The 18519-nt window shown below is 39.6% G+C and overlaps 1 protein-coding gene across 1 annotated transcript in view; it reads right to left on the bottom strand.

Moving 5' to 3' along the window:
• LOC119415050 (adhesion G protein-coupled receptor L2) overlaps positions 1 to 18519 on the bottom strand; it is a 93347-nt gene that overhangs the window by 30104 nt on the left and 44724 nt on the right. The window contains exons 6-10 of the mRNA XM_037682183.1: positions 12960 to 13259; positions 9540 to 9640; positions 7388 to 7573; positions 4987 to 5025; positions 37 to 220 (exon numbers count right to left, since the gene is read on the bottom strand). Of these exons, the coding sequence (XP_037538111.1) occupies positions 37 to 220; positions 4987 to 5025; positions 7388 to 7573; positions 9540 to 9640; positions 12960 to 13259 (810 nt within the window). The remainder of the gene's footprint in view (positions 1 to 36; positions 221 to 4986; positions 5026 to 7387; positions 7574 to 9539; positions 9641 to 12959; positions 13260 to 18519) is intronic.

Raw genomic sequence — 18519 nt, 5'->3', positions numbered from 1 at the left:
AAAAAAGCAATCAGTATAAAAACTTGTTAAACTTACTGATATTCTCAGCAGGCACCTTTACGATGGCCGGCTCGATCAGGTTTTCTGCTAGGACGAACGCTCCTTCCTCCAGGGTATCCAGGAGCATGGTGGCGGCGTGCGTTTGCTCGGTGGAATTCATGTCTTTCCAGGATTTCAGTGCTTCCGGTCTCAGGAGGTTGTCAACAGTATCCACAATCGCCTGTATCCATGGAGACAAGTGAAATGTCAGCTTTGGCCTCCCGTCACAACTCGAGGTTAACAACAAAGTACTTTGCGCCGGGAAGCAAAGGATGAATAGAACATGAAGGGGTAACAGTGACACTAACAAAGACTGAAACTGAAAGATCAAGATCATTCCAACTGTAGATGTGGGGGTTCACTGAGGATAACTGAAATATTCATGACAATGAAAAAAAGATTAAGTAGTATTTAATATTCTTTTTAGAATAAAAATAGCTTTTATCTGAAGCATTCTCTTGAGACACAACTTCTTGGTTGAGCGCTATACACTAAATGAGTTTTGACTACACTGCCTAAATTCTGCATTTCTGACTTTAAAGCCAACATTTACTAAAATAGATACTTGTTTCCCTAACATGGTCTGCTGATGTTAGTTTTCCTGGAGGAAACGGAGCATTATTGTGAAATCCCTGTCCCAAGTAGTAGTCTAAAACAAAACAGGACAGGGGTTATGCTTATTTTTAATAGTAATCCTTTAATTTCCTGCTTTCTGATAAGACCTAAGTAAGCAAAACATTCCAGCAAACCCACACAAGTATCATATGTTGATAAAACAAGAGTTTCTTCTGACCTTGGATGGATTGAGTTCACGACTCCAGGCTGGCAAAATTGAGAAACAACGTGACTAACCCGACTTAATCCCACAGAAAAACACCAAGATCTAGAGCAGCTTTTCATGTGATAATTCAGAGTGACAATTTAACCATAGGTGCCATTAACCACAGTCAGACCCCGCCACAATACTGGTAATTAACCACAACAAGCCCCCGTTCACTGCACCAATTAGTCACGGCTGTGATTATCCAAAATAGTAATTGACCAGAGACGAGATTATCCATATGCCTGGACTATAAACAAAAGTGGACCACTGATAGAGGATTAACCATAAAATCTAACCGCAGAGCGCACGGTAACCACAGCAGTAATGACTGTATCCCGACACAGAGCTCTCATTGTGTCTTTATATCTTGGGTTCTAGCACAAAAATCAATCTCTATGGCCCTGACCTTGCAGGCAACTTGAGGCGTGTGTGCTGTGACTGTGAAAAGAGTGTTTGCTGTGCATGTAAGAGAAAGAGCAGGAGGCGATTACAAGGTTGGAGTCATTACAACTAGACAGACTAAATGGCTTCCCTCCCCCACCCACAGGTAAGCAATCTGCAAAAAAAAAAAAATCTATAAAATCCAAAAGCAAAGGGGGAAAAGTCTGTGTTTAATTTGTCTTGTGAAGAAAGGACCCGTCTTCCAACTGAATCCTCTTTAATTCTCGCCCAGGTGGAAGTCAGTTTACAAACCGAGGGGCTTCAGTTCGGGAAACATATGGCGAGAGCTCATCGAGCAGGACAGTCAACATTCAAGCTGCTCTGACTACAAGCGCGACAGAAGATGATGACCCTGCTGACTAATACGATCAGTAGTTTGCTCTGCAGCTGTGACAAACAGGAGGGAAATGAATCGCTTTAAAAGCATGGCATTTAATTGGCTCTACACAAGCCTAATTAAATTCCTAATTTATAGATGTGACATATGTGTACATTTGCTGTGACTCATCGTTATATCCGCGACTTACATACCACTCAGGAATATTAGAAAAGAGAAGTTTGTATTCAGTGTAAAAGATGTTTGATAATAAGTCAATGATGGTCTGTTTTTACACCAAATTTAGCACGCATAATGGGCCCACGTATTCTACATTTGCATATGATTTATCACCTAAAGGTGTTTTTTTTTTTTTAAATAGGTAATTTAAAAAAGTGCTGCAAGTTTCAAATACTGTGTTGCGGGTTATTGATTGCAGCATTGATGTATTACTAAGTTTGATTAAAAGCCTAGGATTTCTTTAGGACTATATCAGCCAGTGCTTTAGACCAATTCCATCTTATGATGAGAAAAGACAAAGTTTTAGCTATTTTGGTCAAACTTTTAAAACATAATAGAGTCTACTGCAAGATGACAAAATGTCATGCTTAAAGTATGTGGTGTGAATCACTCTTAGCTACTACTACATCAAATTTTAGCTCAATATTTGTAACGATGACTTGAGTGAGATGGAGGATGACTCGCTGTGGCGACCCTTGAAGATGGAAGAGCCAAAAGAAAAAGAAGAAGATTTGTAAAGATGACCGAGTGTGAGCCATTTTTGTATTGATAATGTCAGTTAGCTGCAACATCAATCTTCATTAAACTGAATCAGAATTAAACTGACTCAAAAAGTTAAGACAGTTGTAGAGGTATAGGCAGTGATTGCTTTCTGGGACTTTCATTAAACAGACAAACTAAATCAACTCCAACGCTTTAACAGACTCCAGTATCTCAAGCAGTGAGTAAAACTTGCAGTATGTGCTGGGAATGATGCTCAGCTACAATTACACCAAATATTTGCACAATATCTGTAAAACTGACTGAATTGTATCTATTTTGTATTCTTCAAGCAATTGGTTGTGGCTATATTGAATTGATCTGAATCCAAAATGTATTCAGTTGTAGAAGTACACTAATTTATTTCCTGACAGTTTCATTAAACTCCGGCCGGTGGGTCAAGGGATATCTTCTCAACAAACAGAGTTGACCCCAGATAGTTATTTAAAATAAAAAGATGTGCAACTTGTTAGCACTCAGAATACGTTTTTAGGATTAGGCTCAGCTACAAAGACACAACATTTTGGCTCAATTCTCTAATGACTCTATAATGACTGAACTTCAGTCATTTTGTGCATACAGTAGTCCCTCGCTACTTCGCGGTTCATTTATCACAGACTCGCTCTATCACGGTTTTTCAAAATAAGATTGGACATGACTCACAATTGGTTGATTGATGGATGCGCCACACGATCAGCATGGAATTTTATTTTGAAATAAATTATTTTAAATTATTTAGCACCTGCTGCACATTTCCAGAGCTGCAGAAAAAGCTGCTCCTGCAGCTTTGTGCAGCCCAGACTGCAGGATAAACTTCCTGCTGCAGCTGATCAGCTGCTCTCCATGCTGAGTGGAGAAGTGGGCGTGGCCAAGAACACTTGCAGGTGGCAAAGAGCAGAGGAGGCAGGGAGCTGAAATCATGACATTCTGTGCTCTTTTAGCGCATTTAGATTTTAGAGACATTGTTTAGAATATTGCAAGAGTGTGGGAAGGGTTTAAAATACCTTTATATATAAATATTAAAATAAAATACTTCTTACTACTTGTACTACTATTCCTACATCGCGGTTTTTCACTTATCGCGGGTCTTCATGGCACGGATCCCCCACGATAAACGAGGGACTACTTTAGTACGTTGTTCTTAATGTCATTTTACTTTGGCAGCCATCTTGAATCAGGTTGACTCCAAAATGTCTACAGTTGTAGAGGCTCAGACGTAAAATATTCTCTCCAAGTTTCATTTGAAAATATGCTCAGTTCACGACGTTCTACTATGGCTTTCGGCGGTGGGCGATAACTGATTAGATCAACAGACGAGTACTGGTAGAACAGTGTGCATTTCCATTTGAAAGGAGAAGAAAGAACATCTTGTCTAACAAAAAATAATATTTGCCCTCCAAAATGTTCTGCAGTTATGATAAAACTGCTCCTCTAAGCCTCTAAGCTTACCATCTTCTGTTTTTGGCGGGCATCATTCCTAAAACTCACACCTTGCTGTCAGTGCAGAACCCTGCTTGGCTGAACTCCTGGGCCTTGGCAACTAAAGTAAGATTTGAAGCCTGCAAAGATGGCTTCTCTCCTTCCTGTGATCTTGCAAACATCGTCTTGCACGTTAAAGCCCCACAAAAACTTAAAAGGACTGTAAAAGCTCTGGGATACAGGAAACATTAGACCGAAGCTATTCTCGGTTCTGTGAATATCTGTACCACAATCTGTGTCAATTCATCCAGCAGATGTAGAGCAGAACGACCAGTGAACTAACGGCGCTGTGCCACCTTCAGTTGTGCTGCTGGTGTGGCTGAAACAACATTTCTAAATGAGTGGGGGGGGGGGGGGTATGGATAACATTTTTCTTTGGGTAAAATGAGACGTCAAGTAAAAACAACCTTGCCTCTGAGTAACACAAAATGTGATCATTTGTTTTATTCTGCGTGAGGCGTCTTCTCCCCTGTGTTTACACCATGCCCTTACCGTTCAGCAAAGCCTACCTGAGAAAATAAACTTCCCCACAGCAGAGGAAAAGTAAAAAAAGAATCAGACTGAAATGCAAACAAATTAATGGTTTCTGATATGAATCCCTCAAAAAAGAACAACTGCACTGAGAAATATTTTCCCCCTCCCTTTTCTTGCTTTGGGGACAGGGGACACTGGAGATTTTAGCATGTAGGCAAGTGACAATTGAGCACACTGCCACTTTGATCACACTTCTGGCTGACAGGGAGATGCAATTACCACCGTGGGAAGGCAATTATTCACAGAACGTGTAAAGAGCCAATAAGAGTGATGGGGATAATGAAAGTGGGGGTAGGAAAGAAGGAGGAGGCAAAAAAAAAAAGATGTACAAGTGATTGGGACGTTGAGGAAGGGAAAGCGGCACAAATTGGACTGATATTGACGTCCTCAAATGTGAAGAATGACAGGAGAGCTGGCAGCGGAGACAGATGACAAAGCTGTTGTATTTTTGTACAAGCAGGTCACCTGGCACACAGACAAGCAAAAGATACAGAGACAGACAATGCTGCATGCAGAGAGCCAGACGTTAGGGATTGGGGCTAAAAAAGCAACAAGAAAAGCCTGGCAGTTATACCTTCATGTACGCTCGGCATGTCTTCTCTCTTTTTTGAAGCTTTTCCACACAACAAGAGGATCAGACATAAGAGGCAGAGTGTAAAGAGAGGTGGTGAGAGAAAAGGAAGCATTAAGTCATGCAACTTACTATCAATTACTGAATTAATGAAAAGACAGGAAGGAGCAGGTCTACGAACTATAACCTTGAAATAATGAGACAGATCTAAAAGCTTCCCAAGGGGAAGTCAACGGTGTTCGAATCCTAACTATGAATATGGATTATATACGAGTGGAAGAGAAGAGATAAGAAATGCACAGACAGCGGGGAGGAAAAAGTGCTGAGACCAGTTTCTGATGCTCCCCATTAGTGACAGTTTAAAATACAGAGTGGATAAGCAATCTGGGATGAGGTCTTTCTGCATTTCATGTGATGGAGAAAATAATTAAACGCTAGTTTATTTTTATAACCCTCGGTTAATCTGTTGGCATTAAGTCGCCATCTCCCCCAAACTGAGTCACAGCACAGAAAATGGCATGCTGCAGCTGCACCACAGATTTGGAAAACAAAGAGATGAGAGAGTCTTTTGTAAAGACCTTGATAACGTAGCAGCTTTTTTCTTTTTTAAATGCAAGAAATTATTCGATTCAATACAAATTTAGAACATGGACACTTGTTGGTTTGTGAGGAAGGGGATAAAGAAGCTAACTATGACTGAGTGGCTTTATCTCTCTGAACACACGTCATATTTACGGATAAACATTTTCAAATCCATGCGTGTAGTTGCTCAGATGTACACTATTTCTTTGGTTAGTTGCAATTTATTTTATAAAAATTTGGCACACATTTCTGGAAGTTACTACATTTAAAAAAAAAATTTCTGCAGGAATCTTATTATTATTTTTTATTATTAAATATTGTATCCATATTTGGTGCCAAACACAGCATTTGTAACAAAATTATTACAAATCAGTGTTTTGGGGAAACAAAACAGCAGAAAATGTAATATTTCAAAAAGCATTTTAACATAAGGAAGTGCTGTTTTTGTAAAATGTTAATGCATTACTCACACTTATATTTTGTTTCTCATAAATGTTAAAGATTTTTTGTGTTATTTAGTCAAGTCAGCTTTATTATAAAGCACATTTAAAACAGTAGCTGTAACCAAAGTGCTTAACAATAAAAATCGATGGGAGTAATTTAATGGAAAGAAACTAAATTTAATGATAGCATGATAATTAATTAAAAGCATCAAAATAAAACACAAAACAATAAAATACAAAGTACTAAATCAAACCTCACTGTAAAAAGCCAGAGAAAACATGTTTTAGCAGAGATTTAAAAACAGGAAGTGAAGTTTTTTTTTTAGATTTTGCTACTTTCTATTGACTAATTTTGTGAAGTGTTGCCATATTGTTGCCAAAAGCTTTGATTAAAAACAAAAAAAAAATCTGAATTACCAGTAAATAAAGGGCTCCTGACTACATGTTCACATTTTAAAAGTACAAAGTACAAATGTGCAGGACAAGGCTCTCAGAAAGGAAGAGTGCTAACGTTATGGAGGTTGGACAAGCTTAATGGAATAAGTGAAAAATTACATTTCCAGATTAACGTAATATTAATAATGCACAAAGCTTTGTTTTTGCCTGAAGTGTATCAATGCAGCTGTAAAAGGAACAAGCAGCAATGTGACCAGGCCCACCTTCACACCAGTACAGAGGTTAAACCACTGAAATTCAGCAAGTTTTGAGGTATGCTGTGCAAGTTTCACGCTAACTCAGCAATTAAACTACAAACTACCAGATTTTTAAGAATCAAGTTTGTTCTAAAATTCTGTTAAGAGTTGTGTAGCTGCCTGAACATCTAGATACAAACTGCGGGTGTCATCTTAGTGCAAATCACCTTGTTTACAGAACAACTACTGCCTCCAAAGTCTGAATAAAAATGCAATTTTTCAACCTGTCACTCTTCTCTCTATGGGGCTGCCAGCACCTGAGAGATGCAGCTCTGTTGTGGGCCCACTCTTTTCTCAACAGGCACCTGCAAAACCTCCAGGGGACAGCAGTTCCGCACTTGTCAGCAATGAAGAGTTATTCTCTGTGTTGTTGGGGGGGGCTCATGACCATTAACGCAGATAAGGTGGAAGCGCCAGGTGAGCTTGTTTTTCCAAAAGCCCGTAATTATCCAGGATCAGCAAAGGAATGAGGTTCCCCTCAGGGCTTGCCCTGGCCCTTAGCCCCATCTCCTGGGTCCGCGTATGATTTGTGTGCATGTGGGCGAGGGCACGCCAGGCAGGGGCTGTGAGTTATCTGTAAGTATCCTGCTAATGAATGTCCTGAGTAATGCTGACTCTGAGCTGGGGCAGAAGAGGAACAAAGTTTAATGAGAGGTTACAACAGGGCGGACAGGATTTTCTCAGTACCTTGTTGAAGCTGCGTCCAGCTGAGTCCTTCTCGTTTGGTCTGTACTCCAGAAGCTGAGCATCCAGGATGTCCACGAGCTGCTCCATCAGGCGCACGGAGGAGCTGATGTCTCCGGCAAACACCGGGCCCTGTGTGTGTCGAGCCAGCTCGTTGGCTAAATTTGCTGCATTTTCACCACTTCGGATCTAAAAACAGCAGTGGGGAGAAGAAGAAAAAAAAACAAGAGGGTGTCAAAGAAATGTGGGGTATGCAGGACTGTGATGATGGTTATATAACGTCAGGCTGAATAATTTATTCCACATACATCTCCATCCTAATCCACTGCAACACAGCTTGCTCAAAAAGAAAAAAGGGGTTTTAGTGACACACAAGCTTTAGAAAAGTAAAGGGAAAGAGCAAACCCGCGTAGAATAATTATGTGCGCTTGTCTGTGATCTGCGTAAAACAAAAGCTATTATTTTAGCCAACTTCGACTAAGACACATGCATGCTAATTTATTATGTGATTCGCTTGCAGCGAGTGTTCAGAATAATTGTATTAAAGGATGTGATACATGGGTCAGACAAAAATATCCTTCAGGCCTCTGAGATAAAAAAATTGGAGGGGCCAAAAATTGTGATGAAGCTGTACTACTCAATGGAGACACATCAAAAACCTGAAGTATGACAGCTGCACAGCCAACATCAGTAGCAGTCAGATTCAAGGTCTAAAGCTGGTCCTAACACTGTTAAATCAGTTACACAGTGTTTGCATCAAATTTAAATTATTTTTATGAGTAAATACCGGGGCACTAGTCCCTCGTTTATTGCGGGGGGATTCGTACCCTGAAGACTCACGATAAGTGAAAAACCACGAAGTAGGACTACTAGCACAAGTATGGTAGTAAGTAGCAGTTTATTTTTGTATTTATTTATATAGATTTATATAAAGACATTTTAAACCCTTGCCACACTCTTGCAATATTCTAAACAATGTTTCTAAACTCTAAAACTCTAAAAGAGCACAGAATGTCATGATTTCAGCTCCCTGCCTCCTCTGCTCTTTGCCACCTGCAAGCGCTCTTGGCCACGCCCACTTCTCCATTCTGCACATTGATCAGCTGATCAGCTGCAGCAGGAAACTTTTTCTGCAGCTCTGGGATGCACTAATGTGCAGCAGGTGCTAAACATTTTAAAATAATTTATTTTAAATACAATTTCCATGCCAATCGTGCGGCTCATCCATCAATCAGCCAATTGTGCGTCATGTCCAGTCTTATTTTGAAAAACCGCAATAGAGCGAGTCCACAGTAAATGAACCGGAAAGGAGCGAGGGACTACTGTAAATAAAAATGAAATCTGATAATTTATAATATGACCTGCAGTATACAAACAAAGAGTATAACAAAATAAGCATAATGTCTCCTTAACTGCTTCCTGTAGCTATTCTGAATCAATGCAGCCAACTAAGTTAACAAAAAACTGTTTATTTCCTCATTTGTTTATTTGCCAATTTGCTCTTTGTGTATTGCCTTTGGGGGGCATATGGAACAGAATACCTAAAGTGCAAACACAGTCCAAAAATTCTCAGAGTAGATGCGCTGTAAATCATTTTTTACATTAAACTATATTTTGTTGTTTGTGTCACTGAAAACTGCTTAAAACCAGGACACAACTCTTTAGATTAGAATTTGTGCATTTCCCCAGAAGCCCTGCCTGTACCTGCTACTTTGTCTAGATGTATTTTTTCCAGTCAAGAGCAACAATAATCTCCCCCTTCAGAATGCAGTGTGTTGTGTTTCTGACGCATTATTGTGCGTTCGGGCTATTGAAGCTCTTATCTGTGCATCTACATTTCTACCTGCACAACATCAAAGCACCGGAGCATTGACGAAAGAGACCCCGCTTCTTTGAGTCTCTGTAGCATGCTGCAGCTCTCGGTATTTACTCTTGATTTTTTTTTTTTTAGATACAGCCTTTCTTTCAGCTGACACATGTTCCCCTTGAGAAAAAGAGTGGTTTCATTATGAGTCCACTTGACCTGTTCAGAAAATAACCGAAGCAAGCAAAGAGGTCATCTATTGCACATACAGTAAATGTTTGATTTTGGCCCTGTTACATGCCTGATTGCTGCTGTGTTTTGTAATAGGCAAACTCTCTTTCTTTCTTTTACCTTTTGTGCCACCTGAGTCACCCAATGGGAGGTGCAGTTGCTGAGGTCTGGCCCTTTGGAGCACCATGTTCCTGTCACGGTGCAGAGGAAAGTGGCAACGCCTGCAGGACCACAAAAAAAAAAAACACAGTTAAGAGAGAAGCTCTTAAAGTTATGCTCAGATACAGCGTCTCCAGCTGACCACTCGTTTATACAATGTACACGTTCGTACAGTTAAGAGTTCAAACACATGTCAGGCCAGTAAACATTATAAAATGCCAATTAGTAAAAGTTATCTATCTAATAGTGGTGGGTGGATCCATTCAAATATCGATAATATCGAAACCAACATGGGTATTGATATTGATCAATAACAGTGTAATGAGATTGATCCTTTAGCTTCAGTTTCTCTCCTGTATGCACAGCTGCAGTTTCATCAAAGATGCGAGCCGACTGTGTAAGTGCCGCTCCTGTCACTTTGCAAAGGCAGGGCCCTCAGAGAGGCTTCTGGGAATATTTCTTTGAACTCAAGGCTTTGGAGGTTGTTTTATTATTTACATTTTATTTATTGTATTTTCACTAATTATTTTTGATTTGTAGTTTGTTTGTTTTTTCAAACCCAGAAAAGAAATTCACTTATGAGGAGACATTTTGTTTTATTCCTTTATATCCTAAATATATTTTACTGTTTTATAATGTTTGTTGCAGTGTGATGTGTACAGTTTGTTTATTTAAGAAAAAAAAATCCAGAAAAGGAGTGCAATGAGGGGATAATTTTTATTTAATTATCATAATTTCTGAACACAATGTTTTAATTTATTCTTGAGTGATCATTTTGTGCACTTTGTTTAAGGAAAAAAAACATCCAGCCATCACAAGGTATGGGGACAATGGTTTTGTTACTGTTCTATTTTTTTCAGAAAAAAAAAAAAAACTTTTATTATAATAAAGTATTTTTTATTTACTTATAAACTTTGACTAATTCTATCCTGGGTTTTAACTAATAACTGATCCAAAGGAAAAAAATCACAACACACTTAAACGTCATCAAAATTCACCGTAATTAGTTAAAAGTATCATATCGTATCAGTATCGTCAATACTGGACCTGTATTTATTTGGCATCAACCAATACCAAATTTTGCAGTATCGCACACCACTACTATCTAAGAAAGCCAGCAGATTGCATTGAATCAGGTCTCTCTTGTAAATGAGTCCCCGAGGCTCAATGGGATAAACCTGTCTAAATAAAGGTTGAATGAATCTTTAATTTTCACCATCTTCCACCTTGAGCAGCTTATTGGTGACTGTGGTAAGGAATGACTCCCTTTTAACAGGAATAAATCTCCAGCAGAACCGGGCTCAAGATGGGCAGCCACCTCTCTGACCAGCTGTTGTTTGGGAGAACAGGCAAGGGACATACAGTAGTCCCTCACTACTTTACGGTTTGACTTTCGTGGACGTGCTCTTTCGCAGTTTTTCAATGTAAGATTGTACACGACACACGATTATCAACTTTAATATTACTCATGTGATTGGGACGGTACGGAATAAAAAATAATAAATAAAAAAAAAAACTTCGGACAGACACTTCTATTTTGTAGTTTTCTTTCAATAGGCCTACACTGTCATGCAGGTTAAAAAAAAAAAAAAAAACTACACTACCCAGAAGCCAACAGTGCTTCTGGCTGCTGCGTTCTGCCACAATGGAGGATTACATTTGCAAAGTAAAGACAGAAGTAACAATCTATTTATTGAGCTCACAGAACTGACAGGAAAGTTACAAATAATCCTGAAGCTCAATTATCCAAGCACACATCAACCTGGACGCTGCAGGGTAGGTCTGCAGAACGGGAACCGAGCCCGACCTGAACCGAGCTGCTAGTCTGCAGAGCTGGTGAGTAAAATTTTGCAGTACTGTACAATACATATACGTATGCTGTTAAAATTATGTAGGTTTAGGAGTTTAGAACATTGCAAGAGCGTGGGAAGGGTTTATAAAGCCTTAACATATATAAAAATGTTAAAATAAATATAGCGTTCCTACTTCATGGATTTTCACCTATCACGGTGGTGTGTGGAACATAACCACTGCAATAACTGAAGGACTACTGTATACATATTCTGATTACTCCAATATTTCACATGCAGTTACATCAAAATACACCCCAATTTACTGACAACAACACACAAAATACTAGATTTTACTTTTTCAACAGTGTCAGATTTTTTTCTACTGAGCCTTGCTTAATATATTGAAAGCCCTGTCACATTCAGTGATAGGCTGTGAAGGTAATTCATTTAAGATTTTGGCAGCAGCATCAGATTATCTCAAGTAAATACATTCAAAAAATGGTTTCCCTGACTGCTGACTTGATTCACAGCCAGTCATTTTACCTGTGAATATTTAATATCAATTATCTGTAAAAAATAAAATCAACTGTCCATCACCGTAATTGGCGTCTTGTGTGTATTTTCTTGGAATGCACAGGTAGCTGTATTTGTTCTCCGTCTGCTAATTGTGTACTTTCGTTTCAAGGAGAAATGGATTTGGAAATTACATGAAAACAACAAGAACGAGTTTTGTAATTTAGCTTTTCTGATGGTGGAAGTAAAAGGCTCTAATCATGCCTTCCCGTGGTTTTAAAACTGACTTGTTGCTGAGACAAAAATATCAGCTCAATGCAGATAAATGGGAATGAAAGCAGCGCTAACATGAGCACAAACAGAAATCATTTAGCACATTCTGTCGAGCACTTTGGCTCTTGCTTTATGAATAACTTATGCTAAAACTGTGATTGCAAACACAATTGTTAGTGTACAGAGTGGAGTCAAAATGATTCAAAAGAAACAAAAACAAAAACAGAAAATAGCTTTTAAAACTAGTTTTCTTTTTTGATCATTGTAAAATGTCATAAAAATTGATTCAGACCTATAGTATGACAGTCTTAAAGGCCGGGGCTTGTGGTGTACTTGCACCGGATTACATCATATTGTGAAATGCACGTAATTGTACTGAATTAACGTTTTTATTGGTGTTATCTTGTGCACCTTTGGGAGAAAGCCTTGTAATTTATATTTTACTGCAGTGACATAGATGTGCACTAAAGCAAGCTTCAAAAGGAATAAACTGACATTTGAGAAACGAAGGAAAAATTATTTTATCTTATCTCTGATAAAAGGGAAATCTGACAAAACTTTAATGTTTGCATACTTAAAGTAAAGTTTAATAACAGCTGGTTTAATATCCCTTGAAATGGACTAATATAGAAGCAAATCTAAATATGTACCCACCAAAACAGTTGATACCTAACATAAATATATATATATATATTTTTTATTTGTGTAGTGCTGAATTGGAAAAACAAATGGGATTTAAATTTTCTTAATATTCACAAAAGCCTGAGCATTATTCATCCACACGAATGCAAATATATCTTACCCCTGGTTCCTTTGGGGCAGGGTCTGTCGATGGTGGTCCCGGTGTGTGTCTGGGGCCAGTCGATGGCTCTCCTCCTAGTGGCCTCGCAAAAGCGTCTGGGCGTCGGAGGCAGCTCAGGGACGGTGGGTTCAGATGTTACGGAGCTGTGGTTGTCCTCAAAAGGATTTCTTCCCTCTCTTGGATCTGCCCCTGCTATCGTCGTGTCCCCGTGCCCCCTCATGGCAGGCATAGTTGTGGTAGTGAACACCGTGGTAGATTTGGGCATAGATGATGAGAGTGAAACATCCTCAATTGTTGGAACTAAAGAACAAAATAAAAAAGGTAAAGCTGTTAGAGCTCAAGTCCCAAATGTCAAACTCCTGATGGTTCTATCAGTGGAGAAACTGCAGCAGTTTCAAGTCAGACTTGTTGGCGTCTGCAAAAATACCGCTGCTTAAAATGCCTAAAAATAAAAGGATCATGGAGGTTTAACTTCACCTCTGCTCTGCTCCCTTACAAAATAATCAAGACAAACCTTCCAATGTGACACTATCTTGCACTATTTCCATTTCACTTAAGCCAATAAGTAAGACAAGCAACAGCAGCGGGGCAATCTTTCACACAGCAGTGATTTCTTTTAAGCAGACTGGGTATTGGGTTGATTAAATGTCAACAATGAAGACAAAGCCCATCTGCGTTTTACCTTTTCCCCAGCCTTGTTCATTTCTTTCCCTTTGATAAAGCTAGTGCGCGGAAGGAGAACTGCACTGCCACGAGCAAAAAACTATACATCAGCAATAATGCATTTCCACTGGATTCAGTCCACGCCTACCAAGCAAATCCATGTGTGTGATTGCACATGTGCATGTGTGCAAGCACGCTTGTGTTTGCTCCATTACTCAGGTGTGTCCCTGCTTAAAATCTCTGCTTGCACACAGATTGATATCTGCTGTGGAGTGCCTGGAGATAACTAGGAAATGAGAGCAGAAATAGGAAATCTATAAATTTAATACAGTATGAAGAGCCAATAAGGATGAAATAGAAAACACAGTGACTGTTTGTGTGTATGTGTGCCAACATGGATATCTAATGCTTTTTGTCTGCTGCATGAATGGCCATACATTTTTAACTACAACTGCCTGATTGTATTTTGAGATAAAATCACCTTCCCACAATGATGTCTGTCCACGTAAAAGACTCTCTAGTCTTCGTGTTCCCTGGGTGCTTTTGTAAAATGCAATATCATGCTATCTGACACTCCATCATCTGACACCTATCTCCATTTCCTGGGAGAGAATGGTGACAGAGCCGACAGTTCTCTTTTCACACCAATCAGAGGGTCAGGGGGATCTTTGCTTTTCCATTCAAGGTAAAATATTTGAGCTTATTACAAAGCTGATACCTTTGATGAGGCCAAGAGGCCACCTGAGCCAGGGAAGTAGTGTTCCTGAGACATTCACTACAAAGAAAAAAGAAACGCTACATTTCACGCGGTGACCTTTTTCCACCTGACAGGAGCCCAGGACAATTGCCTCACACTTATTCAGCCATGGTGCCCTCACATACATTCACAGGCTGGCCTTGCACAACTAATGGCTCATGAATGGTTTACATGACCGGCTGACAATAAGGGCTCAGGGTTTTACCTGAGCTGCATTATTTATTTTGCTGGTGACTAGAATTAGTCGGTTAAGCCTAACAAGTGATTGGCCAATCCAGAACTATTTGTAAATGTGAGAATCTGTGTCTGTCTGGTGCTCTTTCTTTAGATTCTTGTGTTTATGTACTTGTACTTCCCCAATGGTTTTTCCTTCATGTGTCAGCTCTTTGCTTCACCTGCTCCCAATCCCACCAGGTGTTTGTCATTGCGTCTCGTTAAGAGGTTGCCCCCAGTATACTGGCGTGTACGTCCATACGCAGAGGTACGCAGGTACGTATGCAGAGGTACGAGCGTACCCCCCAGGGCATGTCCATGCAAAGCTCAATTTTTACGACCGCATACGCGTACGCGGTGTCGCACAATAAACTGCCCAGCAACGGACTGTTTTGTATGCGACACCAATGTATTAAATTCCCCTTCTTCATCCCTGATCTGGCCTTTTGTTTTGTTTTGGTTTTTTGCCAAGAGGCAAGTGATCTCTTCCTCCTCTGTTGATGCCATGACTGAAATGGTGAGAAATGAAGGAATTTGTCACGAGCTAATTAAACTCAGGTCCAGCGTGGCTGCGGGAGGGTCTGGAGATTTCCTGGTGGGCTGGTCTGATGTGTGGGCTGCAGAGCCAGCGCTCCCTGTTTTTTGGGGGGGAGTTTTAGATCTTTTTAATAACAACATATAAACACAGAACACCACTGTGGCTGAGGCTGCCAGCGCTCGTTTTTTTTTTTATCCCGACCTGTCAATCAATCCGATAGGCGTGTCAGCAAATGACCAATCGGCGACCTCAATTTGTCCCGAAGGTAAATGCCCCTTGTCTGTGAAGCTGCTCTGCAGCTGCTCAGGGTGTACGCTGGAGTATGAAGTCTGAACCCCCTGCGTACAATACACGCGTATGTACGCGTGAACGGATGTACGCGGCAGTATACTGGAGGCTTCAGTGTCCTTTTAAGTTCAGTATCTTTGTGTTTACTGGTTGTCTGTGGATTGTGCTATCCACAGCCGCCATGCTGTTTCCTCCATGTCTCCCTGATCCTGTGTTATACGTAGGTTTTGCTGCCACGTCAGCTTTTTGTTTTGAGTTTTGGCTTAATAAATAGATATCCATTACTTATCCTTGAGTTCCCTGCGTCTATTCTGCACCCTGGGTTCAACACTACGTGGATCATGAGGATCTATAAGGTATTTGTTTAGAATGAGCTGTGGAGATTCAGTCATCCAGGGCATGGTAGGTCGTAAGAATTTAAAACAAGGTAACTGGACTTATTTTCTTTGACTTAAAATATATTTTGCTTCTCACTCGATGAGCTTTTTTCCAGTTCAAATGAAAAGTGTAGAGATCGGAGTGCAAAGTCAGAAGAAGCACAACAGGCCACTAAAAGAAAACTGGATTTTATGCAGAGATATATCTGCAGCTCACTTTACTGCTCAGGCTGTTGTTTTCCTTTATCGTACAAGCTGCTACTTAACACTTAACATGACATATTCAAGTCCAGCTTTGTATGCGAGACATAATTCGTAACCAGGGAACAAACATACATAAAGATGAAACATTTTAATAATATCAAACTGAATTTTTTAATAATTTAGCTATCAATAACTACTTTGTAATTCCAAGTGGTTCTCCCTTCTTCTCCTCTTAAAGAATATGTTGAATACTGCTGCATAATTATTTTTTAATTTAGGCCCTATAGAAATAAATATAGTACATTGCCCTACATTTTTTATTTTTTTTGCTTTGAATTTGTGCATTATAAATAAACTGAAATGCATGCGATGGAGTGTATTTTTCAGTTTTGAAATCTATACATGAGATTGAAATAGGAATGTTAATAAGCTGTAGCCAGATTTAAAAAGAAGAAATGCATAATTTTGAGTTGGGTTTTATTTGTTCAAGTGCCTCTCTGCAACATGCTGAAGAATATTAATTACAATTTTGCTTCAACAAAGGGGGAGGGCAGGGGGCGAAGCTTTGTATCTTGGTGCTGTTTTTTTTGTTGTTGTTTTTTTTTTTAAAGTAAAGTTCTTTCCAGTAAATAATTAATTGTGATTGTGAGGAACTGATCATGTGCCTTGTTTGTTAACTGCTGGAAATGGGCATCAGCTACCAGTAAACCTGAACAAGATTAGACAGGTACAAAAAATGGGTGGGGTTTAAGATAACAAAATCTAATTATAAATATAATACCTAAATAAAAAAAAGCATATATTAGTGTGTTGCTTAGAAGTTAGAAAATTCAAAAACTGTCAGGTCAGAGCGTCACAAAAACTGAAAATTGGAATCAGCGAGGAAAACTTTGATTGGTGCATCACTAGGTATTACCTACAGTAATGACGGGCTGAAACCTTATACAAAAGACCTTAGATTTACCAGTCTTAAAATGCTGCACGTAATATTGAACAAAAGGTTCCAGATGCATTATATTAGGCAGGTGCAGTTTTTTCACAGTCAGAAAAAGTGAGAAGATTCATAGGCTGACTTGGTTGATTCAATAGACACATATAATGCAATACAAGGGCACATGTAATTGGATTTCAGAATATTAAAGCTCTCTATACCTGAGCAAACTTCTGCTTTTCTACAGGCTGATATAAAACCTAATATGCAGCTGTCTGTAACAGCTTGCATGCATCTCCTGATCAACCTGCTCCTGAGACCGCGTTCCTCCGACTCAAGCCTTTAAAGCATCACACATCTCAGTGCAAATTATTACAACGTGCAAGCAGTCTGTTTTTCAGTGTTTCTATGTCATCCTAATAGCCAGGAATTCATTTAAAAACTCCTTTATCTTTAATGAGTCAAATTGTGACGTGCTACATATGCAGAATGTAATGAGTTGTTACTCGTATCATTTCTAACTAGAAGTGCTCACCTGTGGCACTGGAACAGGGGGGCCAGGGGACCAATGGCCCCCCACTTTACGGCCCTGCCCATCAGCTGGTCCCAGACATTTACACAGGCTACACTCAACGCCGACAAGCTGTGACTGACGTCTCTGTGTGTGTGTGTCTACATATAGACAGAGGAACAGACAAAACCTACAGCGTTCAGATCTGGGGCAAATCTGCAAAACCGTCACTGGAGAGTTGCGCCAGCTCTGGGTCAGGCTGGGATCACGAGCCTGCCTGACACCTGCAAAACATTTTTTGGCTCTGATCCGGTTCTGGTCTGAACCAAATCAGCCTAAAAATTAAATAGGAATAATATATTTGTTCCACATCTGGCTCAAATGCAGTATTTATTTCACCTGTGGGCCACCTCTGACTCTGACCTTGATCCACGCCGGTTACGCGCCATTGTAAAACAAGAAACCCCGGGCTCAAGTCCGTTTACGGATCCAGGCCAAATGCTCACCTATATTTGGCCCAGAGCAGATAACTTTTGCGGTCAGGGTACAAATAATTGTGTGGATAGTTCGTTATTTTTGATTGTCCAAAAGCCAGCTGGAGTGTGCAACTGTGCTGCGATGGCAGGTCGCTTTGGAGAAGATTTAGCCAGAGGAGAAGAAGAGAGCTTACCTTCTCATCTCTGAAATAACAGAAGAAATAAATAATCATTCAATCAGGACCTGTGATAGCAGGTCCGTTCTGATTTCTGAATGCACGTCACTCAGAAACAGCCGTCACATAATCTCTCAGACATTCATTGTGCACGGAGCCATTTTTCCCCTAATAAACTTCTGCCTTTTTCTTTTCTTTTTTTTTTAAGACAAAGGCAGTTAGTGTAAAAAAAAAAAACAAAAAAACAGTTAGTTTTACTAATGATCATCATTCCTAATAAATGATTTGAATTTTTTTTAAAAACACAGGTAAAACTTTTCATTATTTAATTGTTAATTGTTGTTTGATGATGATTCGATACAGGTAAGAGCATGAAGCATAATTAAACTTTGTCTATTAAATTAAAAAATAGTCTATTTTAGTTTT

Source organism: Nematolebias whitei, chromosome 9, assembly GCF_014905685.2.
Source record: "Nematolebias whitei isolate Nwh7 chromosome 9, NemWhi1, whole genome shotgun sequence".
NCBI classification, from domain to species: Eukaryota; Metazoa; Chordata; class Actinopteri; order Cyprinodontiformes; family Rivulidae; genus Nematolebias; species Nematolebias whitei.
The sequence above is the reverse complement of the archived record's forward strand: the minus strand, read 5'-3'. Positions and strand labels throughout refer to the sequence as shown.